Genomic DNA, 13,128 nt, shown 5'->3' with positions numbered 1-13,128 from the left:
AAGACGCGGAGACCTGACAACGTCTTCATCCGCGCAGAGAGCGATTTCGTGCTTTACAATGCTCTTTTCTTATTTTATTTTGGGGGGGGCCCGCCTCGAGGAGTCTCCCGGAGGGTCGCAAAACCACGCAAGCCGTTCAAGGTAAGAAGATCTCCTGATTGCGCGTGCATGCGGGAAAGATGAACAACTAAGTGCGTGTGGCGATTTTTAAGCCATCGCCGACACTATGAAGGTCGGATGGATTTTTGTTTCTTTGCGCGCAACCAATTTCCTTCTTGCCTTTCCGAAAAGATGCTTTGATTGGTGACCAGAAGAGTCGATTTTATGCGCAAAAATGACAAATGAGACCCCCCCCCCTCCCCACCTGCACCAAAAATAAATCGCGATGATGACGCAAATCCTGCCAGCTAACCCAGGAAACATTCGTCAACTGCTGACATATTTCGATTTGGTTTTCTGACAATGTTTTGGGGTTCTTGTGTGACTCCCGTAACATCCGCTCAGAAGAAACGCGCGGGTTTAATCAGCTCATTTCGAGATGACTTGATTGCGCACGTGTGGAAGCACTTGATCGGGGTTTTCACGAGGGCCGCTAAACGGCACCATATGGCAAATCAGGAGTTTCCCGGGCTCATTTCAACGCCGATATATCATGCAACATGCAACCAATAAAGGGTGTGTGTGCGCGCGTGTTGGTGTGTGCGCGCGCGCGCGAGTGCGCGCTGAGCAGTACGTGGAAACAGGTGGACCGCTTGGAGTTGAGATAAACAGCAAAATCTGGTGGACATGATTAGAAACTGCACGTCCGTCATGTGATTCGGGATTGGACGCACATCGCTGGTGTCTGGTCAAAACGTTCTACGTCCAAATTTGGTCCAATTCGAAAATGTTCCGCAAGCAAGCCGATATTGTTCGCACGCGCCTTTTTCCTTTTTCTTAAAATGGGCGTAGAAAAGCGCTCCCCCCTTTGATGCGGCAATACGAGTGAGATTCGCTGTTCCCGAAAAGTGAGGTTTCGGTAGCGTTTCTGCCCGCGGCGAGGCCGAGGCCGGTCTTGTGAAAACGCTGCCACGACCCGCGACCACGGCTCGTATAAATTGGAGGAAACGGCTGGTGAGATGATCACAAATACCCCCTCTCGTGAAGGCGGGTGCGAACACCTGATTGCTTGCCCTGCGCTTTAAACCAAGACAGAGAAGCGGCATTAAGTAAACGTGTTATCAAATGTTTCATGAGTTAAATCTCTTAATTGTCAAATGGGACTGCGTCTTTACTTGGTGAATGTTGGCACTTTGGTTCCTCCGGTCGGTCACGTTGACCGCTTCAATGTAATATCAACAGCGGCCAGAAGCGGCGCTAAATTGCAAAGATCAAATCAAACAAGCGCAAACTTACGGAGACACGAACTCAGTGGCAAAACATGATTATTTCGGGGGCGGCCCGGAACCGGTTGATCCACGGACTGGCGGTCGGGGACCTCTGATCCAAACCATGAGGGCAGTAGTGCAGAAAACCAAAATGGCCCCCCGTTTCGCGGCCTCGCATTTATTTGCAGCGGTGCTTTTAATAAGTGCAAGAGAGAAAAAAGTCAACATGTTAGACATAGACACCCTTTATTTAGTACTTCTTTTTACACCGCATAATGTTTACAATAGTAACAACTGATAGGATGTGTCACAAATGATAGTATATAAAAAAAAGAACAAAGATCGAGGCACAGCTGGCTGAAAAAAAAAAAAATATATATATATATATATATATATATGAAAAAGAAAGCCACGTAAAAGCAAAGTCACATTCAAGTGGCTTGGCATTTGGGATAAAGTGTCTCCGTGGGACAAAATGTGACCATAAAGTCGGCATGAGCCTTAATGCCCATTTTGAAAGTCGGCATGCGCAAAATATGGAAGGTCGTGCTTGGAAATTCCAAAGTAGTGTTGCTGCAGCTCAAGCGCCGTCTATAGTGTCATGAAAAAAGGCGCAAGCGCTTTTAGTGTTTCCTAAAAACAGTCGACATTTCGCTATCAGCCAGAAGATTAACAGCCTGTTCCGATTCGAACGGGCGCAGGATTAGATGCGATTGGGAAAATAACTCAAAAGAGGAAACCAAAATCAATGAGAAGGACTCTCAGGCCAAAACAAAACTGCAATGCTACAGAAGAAATCCAACCTGGGAAGACCATTGCGAAGACCATTTGAGACGAGGGCTATGCGCACACTTCGAGTGGATTCCACCGCCGCAACGGGGCCTTCTTTCTTGTAACATGACTTCCTGTTTCGGCGTGGCTTCTCCCGACACAAAAAGCAGCTTTGCGGGCTTTGCTTGCGCTGGAACTTGTCCCAAACAAGCCGAGCGCGTGTGGTCCCAGACTTCAGAAACAGATTTCAGGGCCAATACAAATTCAGTTCTCCAAAGCGGGCCGGGCCGGGCCGGGCCGGGCCGGGCCGGGCGCTACTCGGGCTCGCTCGGAGAAGGACGAGAACTGAAAAAACGTAGCTTTGAATTTTACATTCGTAATTACTGATAATGAAGCCAATGACTGCCAGATTTAATCGTTCCCCAGATTGGATGTTGTAGTGATCAGAAAATGCGCAGCATCGCTTCAGATTGAAGCTCAGCACAGCTTTTGGGGAGAAGCTAAAGACAAGGTGCAAATGTGGGCTCGGTGCATTCGAAACGCCGTGGGAGCGCGTGGGATGACTTGGCTTTTTTTTTAGCTAGTGGAGAAAATAAAGCTGCCGAAGTTGAAAGGGAGCCATGTGGCAAGTGAGCGTCGCTTAGACGCTTCTTGCTTCTTTGTCACGCGCGTGAATGTCCCTGGCCCGTGAAAACGGATCTCAGTCTTGTTCTCGTTTTATACTTCGAGGCGCCGTTCAATTTATTAGCCTCACAAATACTTTTCTCTGCTTCTTAGTCAGACGCCCGCATTTCCGGTTGAATCGGCATACTGTTATTCTGCCGATTGCCGACGATGCGGACCTCTGGTCCCGGAGGGCCGGCGCCCTGCTCTTTTTCAAACCCTCGCTCTCAAACTGATCATTTGGACCATTTTCCAATAAGCTCATCAATTGACTCATCCGGGTTGGGAGAGAAACCCAGAAAACGTGCAAGATCCCGGCCGGCAGGACCGGAGTTTGACGCCGACGCTATAGAAGGAAGGTGCGGAACGCCAGCCCCGGAGGGCCGCTATTCTCCGTGTTTTGTGATTTTTTCCCTCTCAATCATACCTAATCGGAACCGTTCGAATCATTTGCCAGCTTCTGCGGAGCTCACTAACGACTTGAATCCGATGCGTTGAGGCGAGGAGTCCGGAAAACATGCAGGACGTTGGCCCTCAAGGACTGGAGTTTGACACTTCCGCTCTGCAGGTCCGGAAAACGATCCTCATCATTCGGATCAGGCGCGTTTGAGAGAGAGGGTTGGAAAACACGGCGGATACCGGCCCCCCGGGACCGGAGTTCAACACCTATGCTATAGAAGGCAAAAAGCTAACACGCAAACTTTTTTTCGTCTCCAAAGACCAGTCGAAAATAAGGCTCGCAAATGGCCGCCGGTCATCCGGTTAGCTTATTTAACTCATTCGATGCCAGGGACGTTTTTTAAGCCCAGGTACGAAAGTGTTAAATCGATACCGGAGCGCAATAAATACACGAAATTGCAGATATTGAACGTCTGGACTCTTAAAACCGGTGAAACTGGGACCCCGGCGTGGAATGAGCGATTGTGACCAACGTAACGTTTTTGCTCACCTCTTTTTGCGACTCGGTCAATTCTGAATACATGGAAAAGCATAGGAATGAAAAGTCCCAGCCAGCGCTTGAAGGGAGGGAGGAAGGAAGCCAAAGGCGAGCGGAGGCGCCGCTTTGGCCTTCAGCGGCACATGCGCAGCGCCTGCTGCATCCTGTCCTGCACGTTCTCCATCTTCTCGGCCCACTCCTCGCTCAGGCCCGCGTCGTCGTCGCCGATGACGGCGGCGTAGCCCATCAGGGCGATGAGGCCGATGCAGAACAAGTAGGTGAGCCGCGTGCACAGGCGCTCCATGCTGCGCCGGTCGCCCCCCGAGTGCTTCAGGAACACCTGCCCAAAAACAAAACAAAAACAAGACCTCCATCACGGTTTTGTCGCCACTTAAATATTTGCGTCTAAATTACATTCCGCGCCTTGAACGCCATTCCTTTTCTTTATTTCTGAGGCTTGATATCGAACTAGGAAATGAAAGGGCTTGTTGACTGAAAGCCCCACTTATGACGTCGTTCCAAGCGGGCCGCCACAACAAAACAAGAAAAAAGCGAGTCTGTGCGGAGTGAAACAAAAACAGCCCTGTAGCTGACATCCCGAGTGAACGGGAGTGCCAACGAAGCAAAAGACGTGTCAAGAGAGCGCGCGCGGCAACATCCCTCCCCGCCGTCATATTGACTGAAATGAATTTCTGATTTTGAAAAAAAAAAAAAGAGGGTGTCAATTGGGAAAAAAACATCAGTCATCACTCGCTTGTTGGTTTTGTTCGTGCCCTGGGAACCAAAGACCACCGAGTGGGTTGACCATGCTTCCGGGAGGAACTTCAAAATAAAAGCCTTGCAACGGCCTCATCCGTTTCTCCTGCGGAGCTAGTTTAAAGGATGGGCCCGCGTCCTCGCCACGTTCGGCTTCGAACGCTCGCGCGGCCGAGCGGCCCTCGCGTCCGGTAATAAACAAAAACCAAATCAAAGGGGCGAGCGACTCGGGACCGACCTCCAGGATGGGCCGGCTGAAGAGTTTGGGCTTGCCCACCACGCCGTCGTAGAGCGTGTGCAGGTTCTGGTCGCCCAGGTCGTCGGCGTAGCAGCGGGCAAAGTCGTCCCTCTTGCGCTGGCTGTGCTCGGGCTTGGCCTCCACCAGATCCATGAACTTGCGGAACTGGTTCTTCAGGTTCTCCTCCACCGAGGCGTACTGGCCGTCCAGCGTCTCCTTCTGGATGGCCACCAGCGCCTGGCGGTTCTTGCGCGACAGCTCGTCCAGCGCCCGGTTGACCGAGCCGAACTCGCGCTTGAGCGTGCGGATGTCCTCGTCGTCGATGTGGTGCAGGACCACGCGCATCAGCGAGCCCGCCACGCCGAAGATGGGGTTGACCACCGCCGCCGCCGACGAGATGGTGGCCACGCACTGCAGCACCTTCACCACGCCCTGCTTCACCTTGGCGTGCTCCTCCGCGATCTCCTCTTCCATGCTGCGGACGCACGCAGAGTGAGGGGGCGCGCGTCGCGTCGCGTCGCGTCACGTCCGCCGTAACCGCCCGCCGCCTTCAAGTTCCTTACATGCCGCTTGCTTTTTCTCTCTCTCAAGCGCGCGGCCAGGGGCCGTTCTTTTCAAGCTGACGACAGCCAAGTACATTCTTAACATTTCTTCGCATTTCGACTTCACGCGCGCTTCTGGATGGAGCCAATAGGGAAGTCCCGATTGCATTTTTTCCTAACGAGTTGGAATACGTCGCACGTTAAGCGCGCTTCAGATTTGTGAGTAGCAGGAGCCGCTCCCGTTCCGCCGCGGCTTTTTTTTTCTTTTCGGCACCGCGCCGCTGCCGGCGCATGTCTACGGGCCCAAACGAAAGCTCCTCGTGGGCCGGCTGAGAGCCATGTTTTTTTTTTTTTCCCCTCATGATCGTCCCGGCCATCCTTTGAAAGGCTCTAGGGCGCGTGCGTGTCTTGCCGCGCAATTCCACTAGAGGGGGACAAAGTGTCTCACACGACTCACTCTTGATTTCAGCACCACCTCCAAGTGGACCAAAAGCACAGCTAGACTTTCTGCGGTCAAGTTTGGCCTTTAGAAGGCGCAAAACGAGGATGTTCAAATGACAGCTTTTGCAAATGATTGTTTGGGCGTTCTGGGTCATGTTAGCACTAGTAATAAAGTTGTACATTTTTCTTGTTGTCGTATACACAGTTGCTGAGCTCGGGGGACGACGGCCGAAAGTCCACACGGCCGCCGTTGCTATTGAAGACGTCAAATGAATGCCAAGTCCAAAGTCAAGTAAGTCAAATTTTCAACGGGCGGCTTAGCTAAACTTGAGGGCAGCCATGAGATGATTTTTTTAACCGCCAAAAAGTGAGACAAAAATAAAGAAAAAAAATAGAAAGAAGGATGCCATTTTTTTAGTCTGCTGACTGAGGTTGATGAGGAGGGAGTACAGAATAGTACAACTTATTTTTTAGCAAGTCAAGATGGGAGCTATAGTCTAAGTGCAGGTTTTTTACACAACTATTAATTTCAGCTATTTAGTAACTAATTCATATGAATTAAACGCTGGCAGCATTTTCGGTGCCGTTTTTGGGTCCAGATCCGGCTCCCCACAGCATTTTAGATGGCCTGCCAAACGCTGATTTGACTTCAAAGTTTCTGGCTATAATGTCTTCAACTTTTAAACACTTTGGGGGGAAAAAAACAAAAACAAAAACCAAGCATGTATTTTGTACCCATTTAACAGCTGATTTCACCCTTGATTTGACCCTCTGATTTCAAAACTAGGTGAATGTGACAAACACACACACACACACACACACATACACACATACATACATACATATATATATATATATGAGTGTGTGTGTGTGTGTGTGTGGTTTGAAATAGAGTAGTTGCAGGTGCGCGTTTCTCCTGCATGTAAGGTGGACATTGGCGGGATTTCTAACTATACGCACTGACATATTTAGAGGTTAAACAAAGGAAAGGGTATCGAAATGTTATTGTTGTCTCAAATCCAAACAAGGAAGTGAGGAGCTGCGTCATGACGTCACCTGTTAGCAACTCGACAGCCATCTTGAACGCTCCCTAAATAAGCATAGCAGCAAGCTAAGCTAATTAAAACAGAAATGGCTCACACGTCACCCTTGAAAGTCGTCATTTCAAATTCAGTCGACCTTTTTCCTCCCTATGAATATTCACGAGGGGACTTTTCTGTCACTCGGGATGAAAGCGCAGTGCCAACTGAGGCAGCTTAGCGTAAGGAAGCGCCCCCCCCTTCGGCCCCATCCAAGTGCTATAAATACGACGGCGGCCGCCAAAAGGCAACAATGGAGAGCGTTCCGGACTTGCCGAGGGTTTAAAGGAGCCCAAACATCCGTTTAGCGAGAGGGCCGAGGCCCCAATGTGGGCCTGCCCGCTTTGGCTCCCTCTAGCCGCGCCTGCCTCCATGTTTGCTCGTCGACGCGCAGCCTTGCGTGGCCCTCCTCGGCCGCTTGCAAAGGCCGCAAACGACACCAAAATAAGCCTCAACGCCGACCCGACGCGGACTGGGTTTCCCATTGCTTACCCCGAGCGATTTGGGGCACCGTCGGCCACGGAAGGGCTCCTCCTTTCTTACCTTTCAGTGGTTGACTCGCACCTTGGAGAGCCCGTCCGACGGCCCAACAGCGACTGGCTCCTTCTTCTTCCCAGCAATCCCTGCACAAAGGACACGTCCATGTACGTTCCACGTGTAGGGGTGAACATATCGGAATAAACCAACATTTTGGGGTCCGCGGAGCGCCCCGAGCGCGCAAAACCATCATTTAGACCCAAAAAGAGCCCTTTCGCCAAGCGTCTTTTCAAAACGCCATAATAAATAGCTGAAATGTCGAAAACGGCCCCTCGCGTCACTCGCGATCCCCCCCCTTGTCTTCAACATATTCCGCTCCATCCAGCATTCAAAAAGTCAAAACCGGGACTGGTTTACCAGTCTGCGCGCAGGCCGGCTCCAAAAAGAAGACTCGTGAGCGCCCTCTCCAAAACCCCGCGGCAACTTTTAGACCACAACAAGCTCTCCATTCACGATATTTCGAAGTCCAAGAGACACTTTGGCATTTCGAAAGAGCTTATAAAAAGTCAATAAAACAAAAGTCCGGAGGAGAAAAGACGCGGAAGGGAAGAAAGTCCTCCAAAGGTGCACGGGTGCGCCCTAGCATCACCGACTCCTGACTTGGCTCCAAGTCAGAGTAAAAACTAAAAAAAATCCAACGCATTATGCAAAAACATCCTGACCGTACACGTTTTGCCCAAGAAACAGCGAGTTCCGCTGGAAACTAATCGAAAAATGCCGCTCAGTCGACCAGGAGCGCAGCAACGAGGCGCACGCGCCACCGGAAGCCGAAACACGCTCCACATGGCGACGACAAGCGTTCCGAATGCTCACGCAAACGTGGAAAAAACCGTTAGCGCTGCTTGAGATGCATTTATGCGCTCATAATGGGACACAATCGAGCCTTTGAAGGCGGTCGGGCCGCGCGGCTGCGCGCGCACGCAGCCATCTGCCCCCGAGCCGCCTTCTTCTCATTCTGTTCGGCGCGCGCGTCCACTAAATCTCGTGGGACAAAAGCTCAAGGAAACAAGCGCCTCGATCCTCCAAGCCGAGTGACTCCGGCCGGCGACGGCTGGAGCTGTTTGGCCCCCGAAACAAACGCCCCCTCGGCCTCTGGCTCTTGTGCTTGCAAATGAGATGTTTCACCTGCTACAAAAGAAAAAAAAAAGATGGGGGGCTGGGAGCCCTGATTATTGGCTTGGTTCGAGCCGGACGTCGGATTCAGATGGAAAAAAAAGACCTCCTGCACGAATCCTTGAGAAGAAGAATCGCGCCTGTTCCGCTGAGCGGCAGCTGTCGAGCGGATCCGATTGCACGCGTGTGCGCATGCTCGAAACTCGCAGACAGCAGGTGACATCAGCTCAGCTGTCTGCTGCTTAATTTCAAAGCAGGACTGGCCCGACCCCGGTCCGGTCCTCGCGATCTTGCGCGTTTTACAAGTTTCCTGCTTCCAACACAGCCGTTTCCGATGGACAGCTCGTCACCGATTGTTGGAATCAGACGTGCTGGAAGAAGGGGATGTTTAAAATATGCAAGATAGGACCGTTGCTGCCCAGCCCAGAACAGGACGCAACCTATTCCACCATACCGCTGATGGGCTCTTCATCTGCGGGCAAAATTTCCCTCCCAACTCAGGTTTCCTTAGGGCAAATCATCATCCATCCATCCATCCATCCATCCATCCATCCATCCATCCGTTTGTCTGTCTGAGCTGGCGTAATAATTTTATCATGTACGCATGCAGCACGGAAGCAAATATTACATACTGTGTACTATACTATGTAAATTACACGAATAAACGTCTACCCAAAGCCATTGTGTGCGCGCGTATTTGAAACGTGACGAAAGGGTTCAAGGACGTAACACAACATATTTCACTGAAATGACATTTATTAAATACAATCAGGACAAGTGGAGCAATTAATAAAGGGCTTTTTAAGTACCGGAGTTGCTCTAACGGTTCAAATATGTAAAATGCGTTTTAACTAAGATCTTGAGGTTGGGTGTTTTTCCGAACGTTAGAACGAAAAGGGTCACATGACAGGGAAACGGACTCATTTGAAACGAAGAGGAGAAGTTGGACGCTAGGGGCGCTGCAGCGCGACTTTTTAAGAAGGGACGAGGACGGAAAGGCGTTGAAATATCAGCACGGGACGTCAAGTCAGGCTGTGTCGGCCGGGTTATCCTCAATGTCTCGTCCTCTCCTTTGCAATATTTTCCCAAACGCGGTTCCCCGATCGGCGCTATCTCGATCGGAGGACGCCCTTAAAGGGGGGAAGAAAGCAACTCCATTGGAAAAGCTTTGATTCAAAGCGCCCGCGGGCGAAAGGAAAGCGTCCCGAAAAAAGTCGGAGCGGTTGAATCGCTGACGTTTTGGTTTAGGCACCCCCCGTCGTCAAGCGCACAAAAGGGCTCCCTCCGGCCCCCCCGCGCCGCCCCCCGGAGGCTCGGGGCGGCCGTGGCGCGGGGCTCCGTTGTGCTGCTGCGCCGCTTTCCTGGCGCGCTGGCTCCTGGGGGAGGCTCGCCACGCCTCCCTCTGCGGCGAGGCCGGAAGGGGCGCGCGCCTCCTGCCGGCGGGGAGCGGGCGCGGCGGGGGGCCGGCCTGCCGGCGGGCCACCTTGCGGGCGTAGTAGCGGCGGGAGGCGGCCCGCCACGCCGCCCGCTTCTGCCGCTGGGCCTCCTCGGGCAGCTCGGCCGTGGGCACCCGCTTCTTCTTGCTCCTGGACCGGAGAGCCAATTCCGATGTTTTGAGTCAAATCTTTGCAATGGCACGAGTTGCGAATCTTTCCGCGCCGAGCGTTACGGAGGGCGAGCCGCCGACGAGAGCAACGCTCCCGTCCGACGGTCGCGCTTCAAATGACTGCCGCACATCCGTGGTTTTTCATCCCGCTCATAAAAGAGAAAAAAAAAACTTTGACGGAGAGTTGAAGAGTTAAATTGCACTGAGCGTTAACTTGATTTGACTTCATGTTTTCAATGAATTTAAGGGCGTTCAGATTTGATCTTTTCAAGATGCTTTCAAAATCTCCATTTATGAAATAAATGCTTCTCGTCAACGCCGGGTCTAACCAAACGCGCATGGCTTCACTTTTTTTCTGTCATTAAATCCAAGAAGCATCTTGAATTCCTCTTCAAGATAAACTGAAATGCGCGGGCAATTCAGTTGGGCCCTTCTGCCATTTATAGGAAAAAGTGACATGAAGAAAGGGCATGAGTACAGCGGTTTTTTTTTTTGTCCTTGTTGTTTTTTGACAATGTCGTGATTTCACCTTAGTCGCTCCGCCTCGGCGACGCGCGCCAGCCCGTCTGCTTCGTCGCAGGTCATCACTTCTCTCAGCTCCGTTTCTTCAAACAAAAGCAAAAAAAATTCCATCAAATCCGCATCACTACTAGCTAATCATCCCAAGTAAAACCAATCGATAGGGTCGACCGTATGAACATTTGTTTTGAAAATATGAACAATAATTCCAAAAATCAAACGGGTTCACCGTTGCGTACATGAGAAGACATCTGGCCGTAGTGCTCGGAATGTCGACGCCAGCATTTTTGCTGTTTAGCAAATTTCACTTGTGCTCCTGATACACAATTGGACTAGCTAGTTTTTACTTGGATCATTTACGATTGTCAAAGAATAAAAAGGTAACGTGCCATTGCCGTTTCTGAGCCTGTGGGTTGAAAATGCTTTGCTGCCACCTTGTGGTTTCTAGATGTGCGTACAACCCTCTTTAGAGGGGACTTATCAGGCTAGCTAGTAGGGCTGCACAAGTAAGCGAATTTTAATGGCGATCGCCGTATTGGTTGCCACGATTAATTCAGATGATCCTCGGCGATGCATTGAAACAGTCAAGATCTGTTTTTTATTTTATTTTCGATCCTATCACCAGGGGGCATTGTTTCCCCACTGTTATTTGAGAACCATTTTGAAAATGCTGGCAAAAAATGGGAATAAATTCGTTTGAAATGAAAAGTAAGTCATGCGCTTGGTTCTAACCACGCTTCTTTTTTCATTGGCTTCCACTCTGCAATTAAGTCGGCTGTGTTGATCTGTGTGCCAAGTTTTTGCCATTAATGATTTCTTTTAGTTGATTATTATTATATGTAAGTATCAAGCCTCGAAGCTTGTTTATATACTGTTTTTTTTTAAAAGGGCAATAAACAGACATGTCCATGAATGACATCGCGATTCAATATCGACCAAAACAATCGTGCTGATTATTCTGGCCATCGTCGTGCAGCCCGAGGAGCTAGGCAAGCCCTCCTCACACATAGCGGGGCTCCGAGGTCATCCGAGAAATAACATTGGGCGGACGGGCCTTACCCGCATCCCAAAGAGAAGCGGCGGTCCGCTCCTGCGGGCTCGGCTCCCATTTGACCAGGACGGCGTCCACGTTGCACGGCTCCTCTTTGACGGTGACGCCGTCCGGCTCGGGAGGGACGGCGGGGTGCCCTCGGCTGCCGGCGGGCGAGGCCACGTGAGACGGAGGGCTGTCAAAGACGCCCACTGGAAAAAACAAATACATTCATTATATATATAGATTTTTTTAAAATATACAATATCTAAAAACAAAAACATCACAAAATCTGCATTGGACGATCGAGCACATTTTGGATTTCAATCTGTAAAACGACTGATGAATCAATTTGATTAATCGCGGGACGGCATGGCGGAGAGCGGTCAGCACGCCCGCCTCACGGTGCTGACGCCACAGGTTGGATTCTTCCCGTGCCGAGTTTGCAGGCTCTCCCCCGTTTCGCTGTGTTTGGGAGTGCGAAAGGTCGTTTAGTCTACAGCACGTATGGCGTGCAGTTCAGCCGGGAGGGATAGGCTCCAGCGAGCCGGTGAGCACGAGCGACTCGGGAAAGGGATGGGCGGAGTGTTGAAAATGCAATAAAAGCAAGTTGGCGAGGGGCCGGGAATACTGCATGCAGGCAAGTACGGCAGACAAATCACAGCTGTGAAATGTTCCTTTATGTGCGGGGGCGGCCAAAGGTGACCTGGCCTGGACACCATGTAGCTCCGCCCCTTCGCACGTCGGCGCGCTCGATGACGTACAGTACGCGCGTCAACCTTCGTACAGGAGAAAGTGAGTTCACACTGCTGCTGCTGCTGCTGCTGCCGCTGCGTCCCGGCGTCCATCTCGGGGTCCCTGCGGTCCGGGGACGGGCAGCGGCTCCCGCCGTCCAGCATCGCGCACGAGGCGCATCCCCGGCGGCGCAGCGCGTGCACCTGCCGCCGCAGCCCGGCGATCTCTTTGTCCCTGTCGGCCAGCATCCGCCGGTACTCGCGGTCGCGCCCGCTGTTGACGCCGTACAGCACGTTGACCACCGAGTCGACGGCCAGCCGGATGGCGTTCTCCACCACCGCGGCCTCCTCCGGCCGCAGGCTGGCGATCTGGGACAAATTCATCCCGGGTCGGCTTTTGCGGGGTGGGCGTGGCTTGTTCCGGAGCGGACGCTAGCTGTTAGCGGCTAACGCTTAGGATGCTCGAGCTTGCGGACAGGACGGAGGCTCGCTCGCTCGCTCGCTCGCTCGCTCGCGCTAAAAGTCACATCCGACACGCCGAAGCGACGCTTGTCGTCGACGGGGAAACGCCAAGGCCGGAGAGGTTGAACGCAGAAGCCGAATTGTTAGCAAACGCGAAATGGCTTTCGCCTGCTCCTCGCCCCTGCGTGAATGTTGTGGTGCCCGCCCCGCGCTCGCTCGGCTGTCGCTCTCGGGGGCGGTGTCGGTATCTTGGCACCGCAGCGCCGCCCGGAGGCCCGGGTGGGCGCCGGTAACGCAAGGACCAAGCCGTCGTAAAAAAACATACGTCGTATT

The 13,128-nt window shown here is 51.9% G+C and overlaps 2 protein-coding genes across 3 annotated transcripts; both read right to left on the bottom strand.

Annotated features, from left to right (window-relative positions):
• Positions 1–1,596: 1,596 nt before the first annotated feature.
• On the bottom strand, positions 1,597–7,453 carry rpz (rapunzel). Its single transcript, XM_088409396.1, has 3 exons — positions 7,338–7,453; positions 4,733–5,207; positions 1,597–4,078 (listed from the first exon to the last, which is right to left on the bottom strand). The coding sequence occupies exons 1-3, from the start codon at positions 7,436–7,438 to the stop codon at positions 3,872–3,874; spliced, it is 783 nt and encodes a 260-aa protein (XP_088265522.1). The 5' UTR covers positions 7,439–7,453; the 3' UTR covers positions 1,597–3,871.
• Positions 7,454–9,182: 1,729 nt separating this feature from the next.
• On the bottom strand, positions 9,183–13,010 carry LOC148425927 (uncharacterized). 2 transcript variants are annotated; one of them, XM_088411179.1, is made up of 4 exons: positions 12,306–13,010; positions 11,629–11,811; positions 10,580–10,655; positions 9,183–10,030 (listed from the first exon to the last, which is right to left on the bottom strand). In XM_088411179.1, exons 1-4 carry the CDS (start codon positions 12,715–12,717, stop codon positions 9,706–9,708), a joined length of 996 nt encoding a protein of 331 aa, XP_088267305.1. In that variant the 5' UTR covers positions 12,718–13,010; the 3' UTR covers positions 9,183–9,705. The 2 variants fall into 2 exon arrangements, with proteins under 2 accessions (XP_088267305.1, XP_088267306.1); XM_088411180.1 differs by having other exon boundaries at positions 12,387–13,010.
• Between the last annotated feature and the right edge of the window lie 118 nt (positions 13,011–13,128).

The sequence above is a fragment of the Hippichthys cyanospilos genome, chromosome 3 (assembly GCF_059441005.1).
Source record: "Hippichthys cyanospilos isolate Australia breed blue-spotted pipefish chromosome 3, RoL_Hcya_1.0, whole genome shotgun sequence".
In the NCBI taxonomy this organism is placed as follows: Eukaryota; Metazoa; Chordata; class Actinopteri; order Syngnathiformes; family Syngnathidae; genus Hippichthys; species Hippichthys cyanospilos.
This window is presented reverse-complemented; position numbering and strand designations above follow the sequence as displayed.

Coding starts and splice junctions, on each gene's coding strand:
- rpz (XM_088409396.1), bottom strand. CDS start 7,438: ATGGACGTGTCCTTTGTGCAGGGATTGCTGGGAAGAAGAAGGAGCCAG. Junction 5,208..7,337: donor TGCGAGTCAACCACTGAAAG/GTAAGAAAGGAG, acceptor GTGCGTCCGCAG/CATGGAAGAGGAGATCGCGG. Junction 4,079..4,732: donor TCAGCCGGCCCATCCTGGAG/GTCGGTCCCGAG, acceptor GTTTTTGGGCAG/GTGTTCCTGAAGCACTCGGG.
- LOC148425927 (XM_088411179.1), bottom strand. CDS start 12,717: ATGAATTTGTCCCAGATCGCCAGCCTGCGGCCGGAGGAGGCCGCGGTG. Junction 10,656..11,628: donor CGCTTCTCTTTGGGATGCGG/GTAAGGCCCGTC, acceptor TTTTGTTTGAAG/AAACGGAGCTGAGAGAAGTG. Junction 10,031..10,579: donor GCCGAGGCGGAGCGACTAAG/GTGAAATCACGA, acceptor TCTCCGGTCCAG/GAGCAAGAAGAAGCGGGTGC.